This window comes from Diorhabda carinulata, chromosome 8 (genome assembly GCF_026250575.1).
Source record: "Diorhabda carinulata isolate Delta chromosome 8, icDioCari1.1, whole genome shotgun sequence".
Classification (NCBI taxonomy): Eukaryota; Metazoa; Arthropoda; class Insecta; order Coleoptera; family Chrysomelidae; genus Diorhabda; species Diorhabda carinulata.
Genome location: NC_079467.1, coordinates 1,328,685 through 1,355,550, shown reverse-complemented (window position 1 = coordinate 1,355,550; position 26,866 = coordinate 1,328,685). Strand labels below are relative to the sequence as shown.

General features: G+C 33.0%; 1 protein-coding gene across 2 annotated transcripts in view; it reads right to left on the bottom strand.

Moving 5' to 3' along the window:
* The window catches only part of LOC130897560 (nephrin), a 363,213-nt gene that overhangs the window by 98,461 nt on the left and 237,886 nt on the right, over nucleotides 1-26,866 (bottom strand). For both annotated transcript variants that reach the window (XM_057806483.1, XM_057806485.1), the window contains one exon: nucleotides 20-187. In XM_057806483.1, the coding sequence (XP_057662466.1) occupies nucleotides 20-187 (168 nt within the window). The remainder of the gene's footprint in view (nucleotides 1-19; nucleotides 188-26,866) is intronic.

Below are 26,866 nucleotides of genomic sequence, written 5' to 3'. Positions count from 1 at the left end.
GCTATTATTATAGGCTTACCTAAAGCAAATCCATCTTTGGTCCATTGAACTTGACCGGCTAAATTAGCAACTTCGCACTCCAGCATAGCTTCGCCTCCTTCGTGTACTATAACGTCCTTAGGCAAGACCCGAAAATATTGTTGTTGAGCATTTACTTGGCCTGCTATTATAACAATTACAAGGTAAACTGTAACAAAAGAAAATTCGTTTTAGACATATTAAGGAATTTATCGAATTTGAAACTGAAAAATAAGTTCAGTGAGATGGACCAGCACGTCAGTCAGTTATTCATTTATACAAACAACTGATACTCGTTGGGCATTGTCATGCAAAACCAAAATTTTAGGCGTCAACTTTTCTTGACGTTTATTTTGAATTGCTGCTTCTATGAAACTAATTAGAAGCACATCTTGCTAACTCTGAAAGACATTCGCCTAAATATTGGTGAAAATCAGGGGTAAAAACTGATTTTTATTAAAAAAATCAAAAATCCATTGATAAAAATCACGATTTATTTGATTTTTTGAATTTGAATATAAAATTTTGATTATTTGTAATTATTTTAATTCTAAAAATTATTGTAAAACAATTTGCGGCTCAAATACTTGTGACAACGCATTTATAGCGCTTTTTGCAAGAAAATTCTTGTCGCGATTTGTTTTCCTTCTGTCCTATACAGTGCCGAGTACTGCCGAGTGAGTGACGAACGCGTTTGTTGTGCTTTTTGCAAGAATCTTCCTGTCGAAGCTTATTTTCCTTCTCAACCTATAAATTAACGTTGCCCAACAATTTCACGCATTTCGCTAGTTAAATTAGTTAAGTGAAGTGGAAACATATAAGTAAAGTAAAATGAGTGCAACAAAAAGAGGTTCCAATATGGAAGTTGTATATTAAGACAATAAATCCAAATAAATTTGGGCTATTTGTAGAAAGTGCAAGAAAGATATTCAAGGGTTAGTCCGAAGACTTAAAGCACACCGTGATGTTTGTAATTATCAAGAGAGGAATACAGGTCACTAAATTATTAATTTAATTTAATTAATATTTAATAAAGATTTTCATTATTAAATCGGGAATGATCGCGTGGTTAGATTTTTCCTAACATTTTTTGTTTTTTGTCGATTCTCTATTTTTGAGATAATTTAGTAAAAGTTTTGAGACATGAATATTAATTATAAGTTAAAAAAAAACAAAATACCAGTTAATACCAGAAGAAAAGAATATAGCTTTAGAAACCATAAACGAGTTATATGGAAACAATGGAATGTACGGACAACAATGGTGGTTATCACAAAATGATGAGCCGGAAATCTTGAAACAGTTCCTGTATGCAACTGCTTTTTCAGCTTCAATAGAACGCATATTTATTTCTTTTGGTCTTATACACTCGGATATTAGAATATTAAGTATAGAAAAAGGAGGAAAACTCGTGTTTTTGTTTAAATTGTATAACGGAAATAACTAGACTGAAAATAAACAGTAATAAAATTTAGGTGTTACATTTAGTTCAAGAATTTGGAATTATGTACTTCTTTTTTGTTACAAGCAGATACGTCTTTCGATTTTTGAGAAAACTTTTATATTATTTTGTTATGTGGTTCTGAATAAAAAAGAAAAAAATTGTTTTAATTCATGATTTTAATTAGCCCCACCTTGGTGAAAATGTTTTGTAACTGTCTCAACTACATCACGTCACCAAAAAAGGTTTCTTCAAAATATTATTTTCTGATATTATGCATTATTTCCATATTATTTTATTAAGTTTTATTTTTGGTATATTTGAAAGTATTTTTGAGTTGATATCTAAGGTTAGCGACTGTCTTTATTAGTCTTTTTCAAAAATTGAGTAGTACCCCTCATAAATACAGTATTTGAATGCCAGCTTGACTTTGAGAGCCATATATAGAAAAAAAAAATAATTTTAATTGAAAATCTTGATACCTAGATATTTTTAAAACTAAATTGCAAATATTAACCTATTTTCCGAGGAAAAATTATTTTATTCCAAAAAGCCGTATACATTTCAATAATAATTAGTTTTTATATTTTTCGCACACTATACATAAACTATGGCAAAACAAATATAATGCGAAAAAGACACATCTATGAACACCCTAATCTAGATAATGGTTTCGAGCTGAGCCTAATTAATGAAAATGGCAAAAATAAAATAGAAAGTCGAATCCGGGAAAAACATTACTGTTCGTAAATTATTACACTCTACAATGTAACAATTGTACATTTGGTTAAAACATCTACAGGAGGTGAGTTTTTGAATAGGACGAAAGGACGTTATTGAGTTTCTTTTTCATCATCACTAAATTTTTTGTGGAGTTTATACGAGTACAAAGTGACACCACAAGTGATGCGGAATAATAATTTATATAATTGTACGTACGAGGACTGTCTGAAAATTTTTCAAACTCAATCTGAAATTGTCATTACTCATTAATTAAAATTTCAGCCACTTTCCATGCTGTTATTAAATGCGTGTTTTAGAATATAAAACATGGAAATAAAAATACTGGAGCAATCAAAAAGTAAGCAAAATTTTGTTAATAAACTTAACGCTTATTACCACCCTTTGCTTGGATTGCTACTGTACATTTTCTTGGCAAACTTTCAATTCAATCTCTGATTGCAACTTGATCCACTTAATCTAATACTCCGATTAGTCTGAATTACAGTTCATCCAACGAATAAATTCAATATCTAACTTGACTCGACTTGACCCATTAGTATTCAAGACTTCGCGCTAGCGAATCCAAAGTATGGATATCCACTTCTTGAAAGTGGTTTTAAACCGTTTTATAGTTCGTCCAATATTAATTGCAGAAGACAGTTATGGGAGGAACAATCATAATTTCATAAATACGCCCGACATACCAAATTAAGAAACAAACCGTCAGTCTACGTGGACGCATCATCCCCACTGTTTACCGATGAAAATATCGAATCGTAAACATAAATCAATTTCTATTGGCTGAAGCCGTATGTACACAATTTCTTCGAAATATTTCTGCCAGAGATAGTCTGCAATAAGCATTGGCGTGGCTCAGTGAGGTTTATTTAATTCGTAAATTTCTTTGCACAGTGTAGTGAGAATAAAGATATTATATACTAATTTTATTTACAGTGAAAATGTTAAAACCTCTTTTATTGTTTCGAATTTATTTTTATTTAAAGGATAGTATGAGCTCCAATTACAATAATCGACCTTCTACTAATATTTTAATCAAATATTCAACATGAAATAACTGAATACTAAGTTCGATCTGGAAACCTGCTTCAGCTAAAGAACACCGCAATGGTAGAAGATTCTTGGACTACTAGGTTTTGGTTTGCATGAGTCTTGTACGAGGATGGTCCTAGAAGTATCTGGTCTCACCTAGAGGTGGCGGAAGTTGCTTGGAAAATACCATTGTATTGGAAAGTAAATACTTTATACAGTATATGTTTCAAGTTTGAAGTACTAGTTACTAGTAAACGTTTTCAGTGAATTTGTAAACATGAAAAAAATTCTACTCTAGGTGAGACTACTCCATCGTTATCAACAGTAAAATATTTGGTAGAAGATTTTGAACGAGGCCGTACGACCTGCGAAGACCAGCATCGCAGTAATCGACCAAATGAGGTGGCGACTCCAGAAATGATGAAGAAAATCGACAAAACATCGACGTAAAGTGCACAATATAGCAGATATAGCAGGAGTTTCAAAAAAGTGCGGTACATCGCAGATTGATTAAGAATTTGGACATGAGAAAGCTGTGCTCAAGATGGGTGTCGCGTTTGTTCACAATGGAATATCGTGAAGATGATTCCATCGACTGTTTGGCAATGTTTCACAGAAATGAAGCCATAACCATGGATGAAACGTGGATCCATCACTTCACTCCTGAAGCAAAAGAACAATCAAAACACTGCAGTGAAAAGGAAGAACCGGCTCCAAAGCAGGCAAAGATCGTTTCATCTGCGGGAAAGGTCATGGAGTCAGTTTTTTTAAATGCGCGTGGGATAATTTTCATTGACTATCTTAAATTATTTTCTAATCCCAAACGATGGTCAACGGTTTTTCAACAATGAAGAGATTATGTGGGTGGTTAATGAATATTTTGAGTATCGGGTATCGAACTTATTGAACACCGCTGGGAAAAGTGTATGAAGCTAAAAGGAGATTACGTTGAAAGATGAATATACTTTTCTCCAAGTTTTTTCTATTTTCTTTATTGGTCCAGGTACTTCTGGAACCATCCTCCTACTGCTTGGTCTTGGTGTGGCTTCCTCTGCAAAACCAAGAATGCCAGATCACCCCTGTCTCGCTCACTAGTTCCACTTCACACTTCACATTGTATAACACGGTCTTTCAATAACTGTTTTCATCTAAAATCCAAAAAGTTGTTTTGCACAGTTATATACTATCATTTCCAAGTCGTTCGCTGGGATTTAAATCTTGTTTTGAAGTGATTTTTCCATTTTACAAAATATTGATTAATTTTGGACTCAGTGTATAATCAAAAGAAGTTTTGGCAAAGGGTAAACAACTAACTTTTTTACCAATCATTTTTCTCTTCAAAAGTCTTCCAATACACAAGATTTTCGAGATATTTTAAACAAATTTAATGAATATTGAAAAATTTAAATTGAATTTGAGACAAGAAACACTAGATTCGTTGCTGCACAAGATGCTTGAAAATAAGTATTTTTATCGACGGAACTATAAAGAGAAAAAAAAAGACTTAACAAACCACCTGATATCAGACAACAACGGCACGTTGTAGACTTAATAATCGATGCTCCAATTAAATGAGATACCCGGATATAATCGAGTGCACCAACCGGTTGCAGCTTATTTATTTATCCGTTACGATACTTTTTCAGATTGAACTAATATCGATAAAAAACCAAAAATGAAGAGTGACTCTATTTTATAAATTGTATATATTTAAAGAGTACAGTAAAGAGCAAAAATTAATTTCATTCGCGGTAGTTGATTTGAACATATTCCGAATAAATTCCGATCATCTTCTAAACATTTCAAATACGCATTTTTTATTCAGAATATTTACTGGACAAGCATTTCTCCACGAAATGTCTAGTTTTATAATATTCAACTGGTATATTTACAGTGTGATATTTGTTTTCTAATCGAAACTGTCTACAGACTTCAGAAATTGCAAAACATTATCTCAGTTTATAGCAAAAAGTGTGCAAATAACTTAATAATAAATGAGTGGTTTTTTTTTCATGTAAATCTGACTTTATAAGGTAAACGAAAGTGTGTAGTTTAAGTTTGAAGAAAATTATAAGCACTACATGAGAAACGAATAAAAAAAATTGTGGAACAATATATCAACAAAAGATTGGAAAAATATTAATTGAACTGGACTCAAAAAACATTAATACGATCACGCTCGACGCTCTTATCCACCATTTTGTCAAGAGAACAGAAAAGCCGGAGAACCAAAGGCGGAAAAACAACTTAGAGGAAGAGGAAATGATTTATAAACGTGTAAACATATAAGAAACAGAAAATTTGCCATATGTATAACTTACTGCAGTTTATACACGTAAAACACTGAACCAAGTTTAGAAAAATCACCAAAATATTTGAATGAATAACACGGAAAAAATACCTAGTGACAAAATTTTATCCTATATTCTTTATAGTGGGAAATGTGACCATCAATCTTGTCACCAAAATGACATAAGATGGCTACACGCTTGTTGTAATTGGTGCTCACATAAAATTTGATTGTGCGAGGTTAAGGATAGATTTTACCCAGATCCCAGGATACCTTGGACGTATCCGTGCTACTCAAACACAGAATTTTTAAATTATGAAAATACGAAACGCGAACGCACAATCTAAAAGAACATGTTGATTGGCCTTGGTTCAACATCAACTACCTATCATGTCACAGAGACAAAGAAATCGGGTCTTCTGTTGTACGAGGGTTTGGACCAGCACCTGAACAGGGCATCTTGCTGGTTTGTTGCCTCTAAAAGTGATCTACATACAGTGGAGGTACATTTGAGGATCCCTATCAAATTGTAGGTCCAAGTTACTCTTGTTTGATCATCGTGCACTCACAGTGAAAAGTGAAATTCGTTACTGAAGATGGTCCCACGAAATTTTCTGTACACACCAGAGCAGACTGCGATGACGTTGAACTTTATACGCGAACCTGTCATTCTTTTGCTTACCAAACCAGTCTTGAAAGTTAATAATTTCCTACTTTTTGCAATATAAGAGGAAAATGCTAAAATTTTTAGGTACATTTATGGTTGTAATCACTTTTTTTGTTTAACTGTTTATATATTGTTAGTATAATCATCTAGTATGTCGAAAAACGTCGTTAATTTGTGATGAACTTTGGTTACAACAATATTTATGATTCTTATCGTATATTTTGATGAATAAATACCCAAAGTTCAATCAACGGAGCTTTGTACATTTCCTCCCACAAGTTCCTCAATTTGAAAATAAGGTAAAGTTGAAAAGAACAGAGTTTGTCTTCACAAATAAGATGTCATCGTCAGACTACTTGGAAACCTCCAGTTTTCAATTGACCTTCCTTTCAAGATCTTTTCGTAAAAATGAATTTAAAAAAGTTCTCATTTTTTTTAAAAGGATCAGCGTTAAAATGTTCAGGAAAATCACAATTTCATTCACACATATTACCGTATTTTTTTCCTTTCAAAAGTTTGGACAGAATTGTCAAGTAGTTAAAAAGAACACCAAAAATTCCATTAGAGAATACTTCATCAAAAATTATACTTTCAAAATTTTCGCTTTATTAAGCCTCAGTAAAAGTCTCCTATTCAATTTATACGTGAAAATTTTTTTGTTACAAACATTGAAAAGTAACATTTTTAATAAAATGTCTGAATCAATACACTTTCTTAGTACATCTAAATTGACCTAACCTGAAGAAGAAGAGACTTGATTCCAGAAATGGAAGTTTAAAAAGAAATTCTTATTTTAATGACCTCGCCAATCTTAATTTTGGAATCTAATATCCCACGAAGAATCAATTTATATACAAAACTTATTATAAAAGATAAATACATAAAAATATTTAACAATCAATTTAAAAACATTTTTTTAAAATGAACGGCGTATAGAAAGTCACCAAGGGATTTAATGATCTATTTTTTTGATATTGCACTTGATAATGACAAGTTGTGTTGAGGTTTTCCACTGTAAATTAAATAAAACTCGTCATTATGAACCTCTGCTGGATGTGGACTTTCACCTTATTAGTTTGGGTCATATACTTTTCTACTATGCTGAAAACAATTTTTGAGAAATTATGTCACATTCGCCCTTCTTAGCAAGGTATAGTTCAGCAATATCAATTGCAGATTATCATTATCCTACCTCATTAACTTCTTACAACTGAATATTTAATTATAAATCGTAAATGGAAGGGTAAAAGGTACCTGCATGTAAGGGAGTTTGGTTTAAGCAGGGTACCAGACATGAACTGAGCCCATTTTGTACCCTAATCGTTTGTTTTTGAAAACAAAATGTCAAAGCAAAAACAATAAAGGAAAATAAATAAATGAAATATATAAAGAGGCGAGAGTAGTAAAGATAAGCGCACCGTCCCTCATATAACCACATAGAGTATTAAAAGATCTGCGCCTACTAAGTCATTATTCATAGTTTTTTATATAAAAATTGATATTCATATTTTTCTAATATTCTTTCTCACAAACAAAACACATCGATCAACTCCTACGTTTATTCCATTGATAGAAGCAGTGCTGGAAGTCTTCTTTGGTGAGTGCCTTTAGGAGCTCTGCCATTTTTTACTTTATCGCTTCCATCGACTCAAATCTCGTCCCTTTCAAAGCAGATATTTTTCTAACCTTTCAAAGAAATCTGAGCAGACCCGTTGACGCAAGAGCTTTAGGTCTGGAGTCGGATTTGTTGGCACCAACTTCGCAGGACTGTCGTCATGTGAAATTCCTCGTGTAAAATTTTTCTAACCGTGTCTTTCTCCGCGGTGACAGCCTCATCAATCATCCGGATGTTCATTCGACGATCTACGCGCACAATTTGGTTGATTTTGGTCACTGTTTCCGGAGTTGAAGCAGTCACAGAGCGACCTGGGCGCTGGTCATCTTCAGTGCTCTCTCGACTCTCACTAAAGCGCTTACACCACTCAAAAGCACGCGCACGAGATAGAGAATTGTCCCCATAATCCTCCTGCAACAATTTATAGCACTCCGTCGAAGTCATTTTCAATTTAACAAGAAATTTGAGATTGATACGTTGTCTAGGGCGCCTTCTAGACGCACAGTCTCGTTATTTAATAGCCAGACCTCGTAGCAGGACATCGCAGTGACAAAGTTAAAAAACTTGAGTACTTAATATCAAAATCAAAAGTTATAATTAAAGTCAATTGAACTTTTATGTTTAACATCTCACATTAAATATATTTCAACAAACTAACTATAAGATAAAGCTATAACCATTCATTTTTTCAAAAACGTAGAATCTAATTGTTACACAAACGCTTTAAAAATACGATGTTGGTTACGTTCAAAGTCGGAACAATAATATGAATAGATCGTCGCTACTTAAAAGTTGATTTATATTGTCAGATTCTCTTTCTCTCCAACACTAAATTGTAGAAAATGGTGGCATTTGTCTTCCGAAAGCTGCAGTTTTTGGTTTTATGGTTGGAGCAGTGGAATCATGGTTCAAGTTTCTAAAGCGATTCATTAAACTCGCCCACAAAGAAGTTAAATCAAGTAAAAAATTTGATATAAAGTATTTGAATTGTATGAAAAACCGTCTACGTGGGCTGAAGGGCAATATAAATTTCCCTGGATTTTTCTCATAATCACTAATAATATAGTTAGTGTTGGTATATTTGTAAAATAATGAAAACTGTATATACAAATATACGAGAAAATCCAGTGATGAAACTGATGCTGTAGAGATTGTGATTAATAAAATTATTCCTTGACAACATGACACCTTGAATGTAATTTTCTTTCGCAGTAATACACCAGCGTAAATTGTCATGATGATGATGCAGCATCCAATTCTTCGCGATGTCTCTGCGTACCTATTTTCGAAGTCTATCAAATATATCTTGTTTCACAGTAAAATGAATTCCTTATGGATCACTCCGCGACTGTCAAAGAAGCTGATGAGCCTCCTTTTCATATTAGATTTAGTCATACGGACTTTTTTTGGTCTTGGATCTTTTTATGACTCTTCGGAGTTACATCGAAAAAACTGACTTTCATCACCCGTCATAAAGTAAACGAGCAGCATAGAATTACTTTCTGTCTTTTGCTATTTACATTCAATGATTTTTTGGGAACCATTTTTGCCCAGAACTTCGTCTAAGTTTTGTGTTAAAATCTGTTTGACGATTTTATGCTAAAGAATCACCTGTGCTCGGCTTGAATAATGACCAGATACTTTTAATACTTTATTGTGCTTTTAGTTGACGATCCATCTTGACACAAAATTAGCTTCTTCAGTTTTGTGACACGGATAACAGAAAACTAATGATCGCGTTCTAGATTACACGGAAGAACTTTTGTTCGTTCCCTCAAATGAAGCAAAAAATCAGCCTCATTACTTTATTGTCTTCTTCTTACCTTCTTACGACGGTGTCTCCCTAGGGAAGTTGGCGATCCAAATGACTATTACCGCACGAGAAACGGCAGCACTGAAAATTTCTGTAGACGTCTGTCCAAGCCATCTGCGCAAGTCTATCAGGCTTGAATTTTGTCTACGGCCGACCGTTTTCCTTCGATCTTCCGTTCAATTATCTCTATGTTTGTCTTATGTTTCTTCCAAGATATCAGCAGCATACTCCTGTAGACGTACATTTCGAACGCAACAATTTTCTTCGGTTTTCTGTGGTCCAACTTTTGCATCCGTGCAGAAGAACAGAAAAGATGTAACAGCGAAGCATTTTGGTCCGGAGTTCCAGGCGGTTGCTAGAAGTATCCCCATGTTGTTCAAAGTTTTCCGCGCTTGCTCAATTCTTGATCTGATTTCGAGTTGCAGGAGTTTCATGGAGTCTTAGAGTAGCGATTCTGTGTGTTTCTAAGAATACCAATAGTTTGGTCTTGGGCGTATTCATATAAAAGCCGAAATGCTCGCTATATTCTACAATAAGGTTCATAAGAGATTGAAGTTCTGGTAGCTTGCATTGACCTTTATTATCAGACATCATAGAATCATAAGCGAGAAGTTTTTTTCTATGCAATCAATATTTCAAATAACATCAAAGTTTATAATAAATATAGTTTAAAAAAAATAGATTACACGCTTTCAAAGCACATCAAATTAAAAAGTTGAAAGTAATTTAGTTTTAAAATAAAATAATAGTGTTAAAGTAAATTTTGGAAAAAGCGTAAGGCGATTTGACTCATTTGTAGTATTTTAATTCTCTACCGATGTAGAATTTTTCTCAAACAAATAATGAAATTTTAGGGGTTAAATTCCAAAGTAATGCTGATGCAGGTAATAAAGTAAATTTCCAATAGACGGCAGAAAGTTGTAAAATTTGTTTCGATGTAAAAATAAAATTTGCAGTGAAAATTTAAAAAAAAATGCCGAAACAAATTCATAGCGTAAACAGTATTTGAATCAACGACCAGTGTTTCTGAAGGTTGACGCCTTAGCCCGCTCGGTCAACGAACGCAATTAAAGTGGTGGGATATACTAACAGTAAAAAGCCACAAATGAGAGTTACAAACAAGCGCACAAACAAATGCACATATAGATGAAGCTAATAAAAGAAAAATTAAACATGTACTGATACTCCAAGTCAGATTAGATTGATGATAATATTTTTTCTGATGTTTTCAGTATTGTGTATTTGAATAATTTGTTTGTTGTGAGGAAATAAACTGAATGAAGACAAGATATCAAAAGTAATAGCAGCACATCAACTGTTTCAAATATACATTTACTATTTTCAACTGCAGTTTAGTATTAGATATATACATTGAGATAAATGAAGTTTATTTGGAATTAAGTAAAAAAAGCGACGGAAACTAATTCCACTGGGAAAAGAGCAGACAGTGGGAAAACTCAAAGAGAAATATTCAGTGAGCTATAGTCGCATTTTTCTAGAGTCCACAAAATAACGGCCATCGCAAAAGTTATTTCCTTTAATTTGTAATTCCGCTCCTGCTTGTGGGGACCAAGTTTATTTTTGTTACAAAAGCAACGAAATTGCTACCAACGCAAACAAAAAAAAAACAACTTAATAGAACGTAGACACACAGCAGAACCAATTTTTATTGCGGTCTCATTCTCTGTATGTAAAACACTTTAGTTAGGAATTTAAATGTTAGTTTTTTACGTGAAGCAATTAGAAAGAATGTGATGAATTCTTGTTGTAAAAGAGACATTAACTTGGGAAAGTAGGTTAACTTTCATTATCATATGTTACCTGTTTTTTATTCAGGCTTTCGAAAAATGTGATTCTTTCCCAAACAAAAACAAAGTCTTCTTTTTTTAGCAAAACGATTTTGGATGTGAAGTAGAAAATTTTATATATCCGGGTGTACTACTAGATAACTAAGAATTGCCAAAAGTAACAGCTGTGCAGGCAGGCAGTCAGAAGAATATTAACATCCAGATCTACGAGAGTTCGAATTTATAAAACAGTTTTGAGATCCTCCATGACAAACGCCTGTGAAACTTGGGCAATGACAAATAAAACCAAACATAGCTTGGATACCTGGGAGAGAAAAATATTAAGATTAATTTTTGGTGAAAAGCAGATGGAAGTGAAGATAAACCACGAAATTTATACATTACTCAATGAGGCTTCAATCAGCGTGTTTATAAAGACAAAAATATTACTAAGACGCTTAGAACGAATGGACGAAGACAGGCTTTCGAAACGAGTTGCATGGAAGATACCAGAGTGCAAGAGGAAAAGAGGTAGACCAAAAAAACGGTGGAGGGAAGTGGTGGAAGAAGACTTAAAGAGAGAAACATCCAGATCTGTAGAGAAAAAGCGAGGGACCTAAAGAAATCGAGAGAAATTGGTCTGCATATAAGTAGGTTAGGTTACGTTAGGTTAGGTCTGCATATAAACTTCATTAAGTTCACTAACGATAGTGAATCCGGATTACTTTTCATAATTTTTGAGAAGCTCTAGTATATATACAATAGACAAATGAAAATTTACCAATTAATATGAGGATACAAATTGAAATGTAATAATTACGAACGATTTACATGAACATCAAAATGATGTACGTAAATGAAAATCCATTCTATATAAATTAATAAATTATCAAACTTTCTGATAAACATATTTGATTAATAACAAAGTTTACTAGGTATTGAATTGAAGCGATTTTGATAGGTAGAAATTCCACAACAATTTTTACGGCGAGTTCATTTCCTTTTAGTACGTAAACAGCATAAACCCGAAATTTTAATATTCTGAGGATTCGCGTCTCGAGTAAACCGGAAATACGAAAATATGTTTAGGAAGAGAAGAATATGGAACTGCGTGTAAGTATAAATAGGGAAGGTTACATAATATATGCGGAATATGTTTTGGGGTATTGTTGCTTGTTGCGGTATAACGCCGCGCAAAATTCGCAAAATGCCTTTTCACATTTCCTTTTTTGTCGTTTTTTTTTCCGAAAATATTACACATGATATTAAGGTCGTACACTAAGAATTTAATATGAATGCCAAATTCCTTACTGTGTTTTCGGTAACGTATTCGTGGACTCCGGAATTCAAATGGAAAGTTTATTCCAGTTTTATTTGTCATTCACAAAGAAACGGAACAGTATAAAAAGCAAAATCGATACATACCTAGAAAGAATTGAGCAGGAAATTGTTTTCCTTTATACCTAGAATTTCAATAGTGGAATATTTTATTTTGCATTAGTTTTTTTTATTAGGAGCTTCTCAAATGTATTTTCAACCTTAACTACATAAAATTTCAAGTGTCAAATGGGCAAAAATAATGCTCAAAACCTGTTAGTAATCCACTCCAATCAAAAAATCTAAAAAACTATCACTAAATTTAAGATAATCGGAAGTAAAAATAGACCACAGGATTCAATGTCTAAGTAGTTAATGGTTACCAAAGAGAGTTAATTAAAAAATTATAAATGAGAGCAATCATAACGTAATAGGGGTACCTTGAAACGAAACTAATTTGTATTATAAATTTCTTACATTAGAGACTTAGAGCCTTTCAAAGCCTAATCAACAAAGTTGTAGAAGTACGAGATTAACTAGGCATCAAAATGAACATAACAAAAACAAAAGTAATGCCCATAAGAAGACTTCCAAATCAACAACTGAACATAAACATCTATGACACTACGTTAGAGAAAATTGAGAAATTTAAATATAATAAAATCACGTATAGAACAATCTAGAGCCGTATTCCTAAAGGTAAAAAGCCTTTTATATAACGCAACTTCGAATTTAAACTTAAGATAAAGTTTTATAAGGGCGTATGTGCACTCATTTCTCTTGAATGGACTTTGAAAGTGGATACCATGAACAGATTTCAAGCTTTTGATCTTCCTTCGACCACTAAAAATATCATGGACTCAACATATACCGAACGATGAAGTGTTCAGACGTATGGTAAAGAAAATAAAGAGGAGAAACACCGCTTATCTGGGCCAAATATACTGTAACAACAAGTATGATATACTGAAATTGAAAATCGAAGGAAAGCGTGGACCTGGTCGCAGACAACATTCATGGTTGAAGAACTTAAGCGATTGGACTGATATGGAACTGTCGCCAACTTTCATTAAATGGAGATGGCACCTGAAGAAGAATCAAATAATTATGAGCTGACATTATACTCAATAAACTTATTCACACATATCAAAGAAAAAACGCCCATTTCAAGGTGATTTATGAAATAAATTGTTTAGACTGCAATAAAAATAATAAACGATTTTTATTACTTATTTATCTTTTTCAACGTTCGAATTATAATGATCGAAACGTTGGCATTAAAAACAAAACTCTTAGACAGTTTTATTTTGAGTCCTCAACCCACGACACCATTCGAAATATCATATTAGGAAGGAAGTTGATATCAAAAATGACTAGTATTCAATATAAGTTTTTCTAATTTCAAAATTTGTCGGATCATTGGAGACATGATTACCTGAATGGAGCAAACCTCATTAAAACTGTTGATGTGATTGAGCGATCAAAATTCGAAATTTAACAAGAAATATTTTTAAATTCAAATGAACCAGTTTTTCAAACGGATGCCCTGTGGGGTTTTCCAAATTTCTTTCAAATACAATGGGAAAATCGCAAGCTATCGCGGTCGGTTTATAAAGATAACATTCAGAAATACATCCGTTTTCCGGTTTTATAATTTTTGTTCTGTCCTTTGAAACATCAACAGAACCAAATTATTTCTTTAGCTAAATTCCCTTTGCGTTTTCTTATTAATTGTGACTGATTCTGAACCTTGCTACACAACTTTGATTTGTTTCTTTGAAACTTGAAACACTCACTCAAAATGGTTGTATTTGTTTTTCTTAATATTCTATTTTGAAAAATCTCATTTTAGCAACGAAATTATTGTATTATGGATAATCTCAATGTCGAATTTACTTACACTATTTTTTTCATTGAGACAATTCACTCAAACAATCTACTCAATAAACAGAGTAATGATCAAATAGACATTAACGCGAGTCAGTATTTATTGTGGCAGATCCTTTGGCCATATTCTCTTCAATCTTCTCTCTGCTAATGGCTGGCTGAATAGATGATTTTTCCATTATTATGGTCGTTGAAATATTCGTATCTCACGAATTGTTTGTTACAGAACGTGCCAAGTGGCTTTACTTAACATTCGGACTGTTTTAGATTGGAATATTTGGAGTATCTTCATATCTAAGAGCTACTAGAGCCCCATATTCTATACTCCAGTTCCATACGACCAAACCTAAACTAACCTAGTTTCGTAGATGAGCAATTTATTTTCAAGACTTACTTGAAACATTTTGTTAAGTAGCCAGTGCCACCTAGATGCAACCTTAAGTACTTTTCAACTGGTTTCATCGGGATAAAAATATTATTAATGAAAATTTGTGGACGAACAGATTTTTTTGTTGTAAATGTTATTTGCACTGATTTATTGGCAATGAACTTAATGAGTTTTAGTTTGAAAAAACTGACCTAACAATTGCTCGTTAATCACGATAAAAACCATCTTGCATTCGCGTGGAATCAAAGTTAACAAAAAGCCCCATTGCACCTTCTATGTAGCTCGATCAAAGTATTTACTTGATGCTTTACTAAGTAATTGAACTAAGCATGAGACAGTCCGTGGTCCTCGTCGTTCGTGAACGGTTTTCAAATCGACGCGTCAACAAAATGGCTGTGCGTCGGAATATTTCAGCTTTTATCTACGTTATCATCGTACGTTGTTTATAACTTTCACGAGGTTATGATACAGCAGCTTCTTTCCTGTTCCTGTCTTTATATCTCCCAGATATAAAACAATCCCCTTTTTGCTATATTTGTGTTGGATCTAGTGTCCCATAGTTGAATTCCAAAACTTCAGATGAGTTTTCGTTTGGATCTTCTTCGGAGTTTTAGGACCAATTGGTTAGTTCATGTATGCTCCAGGTTAGTCATCGGTCCAGATGAATTCCAAAGTTTTTTGCTAATTGGATGCGAAGTTGTGATTTGGTCTCGGATTTTTACCTGCCAGTATCTGCCTCACAGGTAGAATTATAGAATTAGGGAACAGATGTGCGTGAAGTTTTTACTAATTTTGCTTAGTCCTTGTCGAATGCTTAGGAGATATCTAAAAAAACACCCCAATATTATCTTTATCTTCAAAATATTGATATAATATTTTGTGAATCAATTGGGGCATGTTGCTGTTTAAACCTAAATTTGGTAATTAGGTATTAGTTTTCCTGGTTTATCGAGTATTATTTGAGCTCATTTCATAATTACTTCAAGACTTTGGCATTAATTAGGTCACACCCGGATAAATTTGATTGTTATTTCATTATGTACTAAGCATTTAGGCAAATAAATCCAACGAAGAACGGCAGAACCACGTGATAATAGGAGAATTAGTGGAAGACTGGAACAGTGACCTTCTGGTCATTTCATTTCATTGACACCCTTCGTTTGGGCGAGTATTATCTCGACTTACTGATCCCAGTGCACTATTCGGTAGGTGTAATTGAAGCTTCACTGATCATTATTGCGATACACACTATAAAGAGGACAATTCGAATGAAGTTAAAACGTGTAGGAAGTTAACCAAAATATCCATGTTTGTATCTCATACTTGAATATTTATGTGCATAATAAAATGAATATCATATTTCTGTTTTATAATTTGACGCTATTAACTTCTATTAAAAAAAAAATGTGGGTAGTATACTTAGGGTAACCATATTTGGTGGATTCTTGCAGCCCAAACTGCACAGAATCGGATCGGATACATTTTCGGTATCCGTACGAAGATATTTATTTATTTATCGTACATATATCGCACCCAGATTCATGAATGAGGTTCGTGAAGTAACTCTTCAGATCATTATCAAATTTTTGAGGTGTTGCTGGATGAAAGACTATTATATCATGAGCAATGACTTTATGAAATATTGGTCAATGGAAATGGTTTTAACTGACAGTATGGAAGAAAGAGAGCCAATACATATAGTTATTGAAAGTCTGGAGGTTGCTGTATATCTACACGTCGAATATAAGCGAAAGGAATTTATAAGTTCGTAGTTTGAATTTCTAGAGCTGCTTCTGTAATTTTTGTTAACTCAATTTGAACATCAAATACTATCGAATGATTCTACTAACTTTGTTTCTGCTTTGTGAGTTTGTTCAAAATACATTTTCTTTTTTTATTTTTATGTGACCACCCCCAGATATGTTTATATTGTAATGTACTGTTTAATCGCGTACCTTTAAAAATTGTATGATACGGTGCTGTACAACTAATTAAAATATATGTCAGGTTACTCAATTTAATAGTAGAAAACGTATTTCCGATTTCAACAAGTAGGTTTAGCCTACGCTTACAAGAATAAACTTTTGACTGCCCACACATACGAGTATTTATTTATTTATTTATTTTTTTCAATGAAGTTTTTCTGTTAACCTAGTAAACACATTGTTTTTAACCGAGCGAAAATAGACATTTTGTACATTGTAGAAAATCGAAAAACCCTCAAGATAATTTCTGTATTCATTGGTATTGAACAAGGGAAAGTATCAGTCTATTTATTGTTTATCTGGATGATTTACTGCAGTGATTCCCAAACTTTTTTGTTTTATAGACAATTTTCAAAATGTTCCTGCATCCGATGGACCTGCAGCTATATTACTACCAATTTCCAAATCCAAAACTGAGATTATAAGATTACATCTATCTATGGAAACTTGTGGTGGCGTTGTGGTTGAGTTTAAATGACGAATTAACAGTTTTCGAAAAAAAAAAGATTAGAATTGAATGCTTAAAGGGGTTAATTGATTGATAGTGAAATCAACTAAACAAACTTTCACTTAAATCTGAATTGATTGTGCTGTGATGGAGTATCAATGAAGCACAGTTGGGCCATAAAAAAAGTGACTCAACACAACTTTACTTTTTTAAAATCTACAGTGACTCACTTCACAAGATTAACAATTAATTCTCACAAATTCCATTCAGAAAACTTCCCGTTCGGAGTGGTAAAATAAATTTTTTATATTTTCTTGTGTTATAGATATTTATTGAAATATATAATTTATTACACTATTAATTGTTATTTAAAAAAATATATAATTTTAATGAGAGGGATGTACTTGATGGATTGATAGCAAATTATCAATATTTGGTTTGAGTTTTGTTGGAAATAACTTATAATATCCACGTTCTGTGATATTCAATCTTCTCCTATTTTTGTTAATAAGTTTGTAACGACACTGAAACTTTTTTTGACAAGATATGACTAGGGAAACGCAATCAGAAGCTTTTGTACAATTCTCCACAGGCCAATATATTTAAGCTACTTATTTTCAAATCAATGGATTCAAAACAATTTGAGGTGGTAACTCCAAAAAACTTCAAAAATTGGTTATATCTAATCGTAAATAGATCTCAGAAGGGAGTGTGTTTACAAATATGCATAAACATTTGATTATTAGAAGGCTTTTTCCAACGTGGGTGCCGCGTTTACCAAGATCAAAAACAACAATTTGTTGTTGATTCAGAGCAGAGTTTGGCCAAGTTTACACGTAATAAATCAGAATTTTTGCGAAGATGTGTGATAACGGCAGAACAACTAGCTTGGAAGGTTATGTCTTCAGTATTTTGGGATGCAAATGGAATATTGTTCATCGACTATCACCAAAAGTGAGAGGCAATCAATAGTGAATACTACATAGAGTTGTTGGATCGTTTAAATGCAAAATCAAGGAAAAACGGCCTCATATGTCGATGAAAAAATCACTTTTTCACCAAGACAATGCACCGATTCACAAGTCGATAGGAACGATGGTTAAATTTGACAAATTACACTTCGAATTGTTTCCTTATCCACACTATAGTCCAAATCTAGCTCCTAGTGACTACTGACTATTCGCTGATCTCAAAAAATGCTGATACTGAAGATTATTTTGAGGCAAAAGACGAATACTTTGTGTTAGAAGCTTTTTTGCTAGTGAAAAAACGTCCTGTGTCTCTGAAAATTTTCATAACAATTTGTGACTACAATTTTATTGACTGGAATGGGTTCGTTTGACAATAAATGTCTGTTTATTTGTCCGTATTCGGTATATAACTTATGATTGATTTCCTCAAGACTCGCAAAGAATCTTGGAACAAATTAATTTTCTTAAAACGCGTAAATAAGAACAAATTAACAAGTTTTACCATAGAAACACTTTGATGTTTAATCAATTTTGTAATATTGTCAGCACCACTTCAATGATGTCTTGATTGCTACTAGAAACTCATTATCTGAGAAATATAATATCATCAAACACGAAATTAGTGCCTAATAAACAATACGTTCTAACAGTAATTTGATAACCTCGCCATATTTAATAACAATAAGGAATCAATCATCTGTTTTATTATTTGCATGCTTTACCCTTTCAGGTTTTGATGTATCCACTATTTTCAGTCTCTTTTCATAAGTCCTACTCAGCTTTTATGATTTCATGAAATATATACTAATTAATTCTTTGCTTTTGCAGTCTCTAAGCGCAATTTAAAGATTTTGGTGCCCCTTTAAGACAGTTCTGATCCTTTTTTGCCCTCACACTGTTCCACGCTATATAAAATATCCAAATTCTGTTTATGTTTTACATTTTTATAGTATAGTATAATATTTAATTATCTGTAACAATCATTTTATTTAATTTTATATCTTCATGCGAAAGTCTCGGTAAGAATCAAGTCCGAAAGTTCATCAAGTCATTTGGCACATTGGTACACAGTTTTAACTGTTAATCGCGGTTTCTAGTGTAGTTTGTTTATAACATCAGCTCAAACGGTAACCTCATTTGAAATTACTTCTTAGTTCAATCAATTTGGGTAAATGATTCATCGACAAACAAAAGGTTTCAAATATTCATCTAACATGGTACCATAATTTCTAATATTTAATTGCTAATTTGTTATTTTATTGCTCAAGCGAGTCAAACGAGCTTAGCGCGATAATTTATTGCTAAAAGATGGCATGTGTCCCGAAAACTACCCCCAAGCGCCGGACTAGCTCACCCCCTACCGGTCTTAAGCTACGGCAGCCCGGAAACGCTATCTCGGCGACGAAAATAGTTACGGATGCGTGCTCTTCGCGGTTGTTTATTGCTAATTAATTGCTAAAAGATGGCGTGGGTCCCGAAACCCGAAAACTACCCCCAAGCGCCGGACTAGCTCACCCCTTAGCGGTCTTAAGCTACTGCAGCACGGAAACGTTTTTTGAATAATCGTTGCTGATGCTTTCAGTACACATATAAGTCAGCAAGTTCCACACCTCGCCAAGCTCTACGTGATAGAATTTCGTTGCAGCCCTTCAGGGTTAATTCCATTCCATAAATTTATCATTTCCGTTAGTTCTACGGAACTTAATGCCATCGAATTTTGTTTCTTTTTCAAAGGGATCTGATTGCTGTTTTCGTGGTATAGAATCACGGACATATGGCAATTGTTGAAATAAAACACTTTTGAATGGGTCGATAATCACTTTCATTTCTTTATATTTTTCTTGTAGCAGCTTACTTGTTGGGTTCCACTTGGTTTTGAAAGTAGTTTCGTTAAACTCTGTACCATCTTTTTTTCGCATTTTCACAATCCAATCTGCCTTCTGCCTTTTGAAACTTTCTATCATTGCAAAAGTAAATAAATTTTGTGATATGTTTGATTCTATAATTTCATTAATATTTTCGTCAGTACTACAAAATCGAACTAAATCAATATGTATCCATGGCAAGATGATAAATTGAAAACAGCCTATGGGATCAGTTTTCAGTATGATATGGTACTGATCTGTAGTCTGCAATCAGACTTGATTTGATTGGATTTCTACCGGAGCAAAAAATTTTCATATTAATTTTCAAACTTCTTGTACTTTGGGTTTCAAGTTACTACTTTCAATAAATAAATCAGAAAACTCCTCACTATCAAATTGTTTGTCTCCTTTGCTTTTTTATAAAAATATATTGCCTTATCCCCTTCATTCGTTTCGTTCAATCTCTTTAATATCGCTCAGACGGGATCCGAAATAAGTTTTGACTTTTCTTTCGGCGAAATGTGAAATCAAGAAGGGACAAACGTCACAAAATAGGTCGGTGAGAGCAGGAATTTTCCTCACCATCAGATTTTTAGTTTAAGTAAGTACACGGTACACTGTTAGGTTTCGATACGGAAAATTATAAAAATCAGCTTGAGAATAATGAAGTATCCGGAAAATATCAACCACTACGATTGGTCAACAATAAAATAGCAATAAATCTGTCAACAAATACAAATTAAAATCCGAAACGACAAGACCTTGTCTAATAAATAAAACAACTCATTTGGATTTAATAATAAAACGAATATAGAAAAGACAATAAATCATAAAATGATCAAAATTATGAGAATAAATCATTTTCTATATACTCTGCATCTTCTATTCCTTCTGAATATTGAAGATTTTGTTTTCTGGCAAACATCAATCAAGTTAAAACAACAATTGTTAATGAATCTTCTATAATATTTTACAGTGTAGCGTAGATTTTCAAAAGAAACGACTTTCGTTTACCCATCAACTAGTTTTTATCTGAACTACGTTTCATAAAGAGCAAAAGAAAACCTTCATCAGTTCAGATCGGATGGACGCAGACCCTTCCGGCAGAGGAAGCAATTTCTAGTCGTGTATTTATTTAGAACTTTTTTCTTTGATCGTCTTATTTATATCGCGAGGAATTGCGAATACACGGCTTGCCTTAAACTACTGTATTTTCCTTTTTTCCTTGTGAAATCGATTTATAATGTAGGCTGTTAAAAAGATCAAGGAATCACTTTTTGATTACGTTTGATACGGTCTAAGAACTTGACAATTGTTTCGTACAACACATAATGCGTATTTATTTTGAATTTATTTTGAAAAATTCGGGGATTCTATTTCAAAATGAACGATATGCGTCAGCGCTGAAACGTAAACTTTTTTAGCGTTATAGAAAGTGATTACACCAAATTTATGGTTAATTTTTTTCCAATTAGGTAAACTTTGTGATAATTGAAAATTTTTCTTTTCTATTTTGTAGGTCTTCGAGTCAGAATCGTATCAATTTTTTATAGTAAAATTTTAAGAGTATAGCCTATTATAACGTCGTTATATGAGAAATGCTACTTAAGTTTTGAGATATGGCAACACTGATGTGGATATATCAATTGACAATTTCAATGGTGAACGTTGTCATACGAGTCCCATTTGAGTTGTTTTCAAGTTACTTCGACTTTTGTTGAAGCACCACCGTTTTAAAATAGTCAAAACATCTAATTGATGGATCATCCACCGTACAGTCCTTGTTTGGCACTCAATGATTTCTTCTTATTCACGCAAATCAAAAATAAATTGAGAAATCAATGTTTTTCTACGCATTAATAAGCGGTTGATGCATTCAAATATGTTTTGGAAGTATCTCGATCGAAAAATTTCCTGGACAATTGGTTCAATTACAAAAGTGTATTGATCACAAATTAGTAGCAACCCTTTATTACCATTAATCGCATAAACTATTTTCTTAAAAAAGATTCGTGGTAGAAATCCGTGGTCCAAAATTAATTATTAAGGCAAAATGAGGGTTATAAAACCAAAATCTGCGTTTTTATCTGTAAAAAACATGAATATCATATGATTTAAGATTCAAAAGAAGCTTCTCCGGGTAATTTTAAGTTAAATGCGTTGAGGTTTTTCAAATAGGATTTGACATAATTTTGACGATGTATCTTACACACTGTGTATTCTATTACCAATAATTGAATTGTACTACAAAAAATGTTATCGCTAATTAAGCCACCAAAATTAACAATGCGAAAAAATTAAAGGCTTTCATCGTATCTCTCAACGAACATCTTTAAGTTTAACAACTAACTTGTCCATTTAACTTTTAACCTCACTTGTTAATAAAAATCTACTGACTCGGTGTTTTTCATTAGATTCAAGTTTAGATTGTAGCTCCACATCAAAGGTACCCACATTACTTTTGTTTATTAATAAATGACTTATTGAATTAGTTAAATGGGCCAATTATTGTTTTTATTACGTGATGTCATTAATATGTGTATGACTAAGTTGAGGTTCATTAAAAAGTTACATTAGATCCATTCTGATGTGTAGGTGATTTTAAAATGTTTTTGAAGTTTTATTTCAAGCATTTACTGCCTGCGATAATCTCGGGAAAGCTGTAAATTCCAAATAGTAAACTAAAAATTGACAGGGTTTTATTTAAAACATGGAAGCATTATTCTCTATTTCTTCGGTGTTCATGATTGTAGTTTAGTCCCAGTTTCCCTATATATAACTTGTGATTAATACTTTTTGGACCAAGACATTTTTTTGTGGAATTCGTATACGAATATTACATTAATAACGCCGAATTGAAGATACTTCAACGTACCATGGGCTACAGCATGAAAAAATATAACATGTGACAAATTAGGAAGTTGTCTAGACTGTGTACATCTCTTTCCCTCTCTACTCTGGGTCCACGTAGGTAGGATGATTTGAGAGGAGTTAATAGAAAGGAAATTTCTAATATTTTTTCGTCTATAATTGAACAAATTTTTCGTAGCTTTCAAAAACGATTATTGTGCACTTTCAGATGGGGATCACTTCTGAAATATTCACCATTAATAATCATTCCTTACCAAGGCTTGGTCGTTTTTTTTTAAACTTAATTGTGTCTGTTGAAAGTGGAACCTATTTCAAATAAAAATGACTATTTCAGTAACTAAATGTATGTTTTTATTATTTTTTTCCCTGCACCCATCTCAAAATTGTTAGTGATTAATTTAAGCAGCTTCCCATATATCACTGATTACATCTACTAGAAGCTTTAGTGATGAAAGACGTTCAGGGTGTCTTCTAGAAACCACAACCTCTGAAGATAAATGTATGGTATTGATCAGTAAACGTAATCAACGACTGACGAGCCCAGAGATAGGAGCTTAGATCAGGAATCTATCTTCTACATTGAAAAGGAGTTTGAGAAAGATTGACTTGTTTAAAAGGTGACCTCTTTCAAGACAGCAAAATAGAGAACTAAAAATTGGAGGCATGAATAATGGGAAAGGAGAGTTCTGTTTAGTGACTAGTCAAAGTTTGAGTTTGTTGACCGTGTAAAGACGACCGAGATTTGGTGATAGTTTGGGGATATTTTGAAGGAAAAGCTACAGGAAATCTAGTGAAAATTAGGGGTATTTTAAAGAAAGAAGACTTCAGAAAAACATGTGATACGTTCTGGTCAACACATTATTGGTATTAAATTTATCGATTCCAAGTATTCCTTTTAGCTATGCAAATAGTATTTGAAAGAATTGGAGAAGAAGAATAAACTAAAAATGATTATTTGGCCGCTACAGTAACCCGATTGAGTTGTTGTGGGACAAATTGGATAGGGAAGTCATTAACTATATTCTTATCTATCTCACGGTTTTTAAATTGTTGTGTATCTCGTAAACCATAGAGGGCGGAAAATTTTTTGACCGGTAGTATACTTCTAAGGGATTATTCTGCACGGAAAAAACTCCTTAATGTTGGGGGAAAACGAGCAGATGAAAGAAGTGAATATATAGTTAAAAAGACAAGCAGTGCTCAGTCTGTTTATTTAATTAAAAAATAGTTTTTGATATTAAATGTAGCATTTACAATATAATTGAATTGTATGGAATTTAAATTAATTGTTATTGTTAATGGTGAGGAAATGGAACTCTAAAGCAAATTAATATTTTGACGTTCAATATATCAAAATAATAGTCGCAAATATATTTGAGTATGTATATATTACATTCGACTGAGCAATAAAATGATGAAAACGCAGTGGATGCATCAATAATGCATGTGATGAAGTATCCTCGCGAATACTTTATAGATGAAAAATACCCTTGACTGTAAAGTGAAAGATCCGGCGTTGAGTATAAAAAGTAGAGAACATTTTGTGGTTTATCATTATCAATCCTGTTTTTCACGACTACTGTAACAAATTATATTCTGAAAAATAAATTTCGGAGATGTTGGAGATTGATATTTTTGAGTTTGGAGGGAAACTACAACTATGTTTCAGTGGTAGCAATTACCAACGGCCGAAAAGACACAAACGAGCAAATATTAGTATGTTAGTAAAAATATAGGTTAATAATTGTGTAGTCAAAAGTGGATGATGCCAGAAAATTGAAAATATTAGTGTGAAAACAAGGAAAAGCATGTAAAACTCCACCATTTGTACCATTACGAGAGTTTCCATAACTGTTTATCCATATAAACATTCGATTACGTTCCTCATGCAATTAGGGATAATTTTTCTAATTCAAAACTTCACTTCATTATTGTTAGGTTAATGAGTTGATTATATTGAATGAATGTGGAAACTCGAAGTCTTGAAGTTGATGTACCTTAAATTTTACAAATGGAGCCAGTTCATGGACGTTTCCTAATCGTTTCGAATGGTCTTGAAATTTGGTATCAGAAAATAGTTTTTCGATTCCTTTCTTTTTTTGAGAAATTTTGAATTTTATAACTATACGTGGATTCATAGCGACTGATTCTGTTGGCGATTGTGTATTTATGATTTATTTTCTATAATGTCTTAATTACCTATATCTGTATCAGGTACCTGAAAATTATCAAATTGTTGCAGTTGATCCTTCATCCGCTTTATTTATCTGAGCTGACTCCCTTCACTTTCTGATTCCAAATTTGGAAAAGTAATTTCATAGAAAGCGATTTGAAACAAATGAAGAGGTGAATGTAGAGACAAACAAAACTGCATATTGGATAATACAGTAAATAAAGGTCGAGAATATACCAACCCTGCAGGGATTGTTCAAGGGATTAATTTTTTTTTAATTGGCAGGTATTGATTGGTACTTACAACCCTCAACTGACGAAATATGGCGGTTAAGGAGTTCTTTTTGGCTTAAAATAAAGATCAGTTCATTATCTACAAAAATAGTCCTAATGACTTTTTTCGCAACATTAATATTTTTCGCGAAAATGGGGGCTCGAAAATCCCCAATTTTGACAATGTGAAATTATGTCTGTTTCTTCTGGAATTCGAGGCCCAGGAGTTTAAAAATACATTGATCTCGATGTTTTGAAGTGTAAAGACCAATTGTAGATGGCGTGACCACGTTCCTCCTATTCGCGAAATTATAAGGGCCCCGGGCGAGGGCCCTAGGAATGTTCCATTTCTTAACAATTCTCGGGGTGCAAATGTGATTATTTCCTTCCGGACTAATCACTTTGGTTATCTTAGTTGGATCACCAAATCCTAACAGTGATAACATGAGAATGGGGCCGGAAAATTGGCCAAAAAAATTTCAAAAATCTGCTTTTTGCCAATAACTGTCGAAATATGACACTTAGGAGGTTCTTTTTGGGCTTAAAATGAAGATCAGTTCACTGTCTACAAAAATGGCTTCAATGGTTTTTTTGAAAACATCAGTATTTTTCGCGAAAACGGGTTTTCGAAAATTCCCAATTCTAACACTGTGAGAATATGGCGGTTTCCGCTCGAATTAGAGGCCGAGGGGTGTGAAAAAATGGCAGAACCACTTTTCAGTTTATAAGGCAAAGAATGTGTATTATGAACATCAAAACAACAACAAGCAGAAAAACTGAAAAGCCAGCGTAGTGGCAGAGACTATAGCAGACACCCGTACGATACTATAGGTTATGGGCGCCGCTTGGATGCACGCACAGCATGAAAAAATATATGACGTAATTCCATCTATTTGGAGGCAAGGATTTTTTTCGTACTCTAAATAATATACTTGAAATGTATATCAATGGAAAGATTAGAACGTGGCCTTTTAGAAAGTAACATTCTTGAACTGAAAAAATGCTCTAAAAAAATACAATTTTCCCTCGAGTCGGTGGTTTTTCAATTTTCTAGAAAACCACGGAACTTGAGGAAAAAAAAAAGGAAGGAAGTACTAAAAAGGAGACATTCTCAAGTTTCCAATGATGTGCATTTGAAGGCGATCTGATTATTAATTATTTGTTAATTCCTTAAAGCCTAGGATTTTTAAAAACTCCAAAAATTAAAAAAAAAGACCTTAAAATATACCTTGTTTGTTAATACACCCAGATAGTATGAAATGAATTTTTCTGAACAAGTTTAACA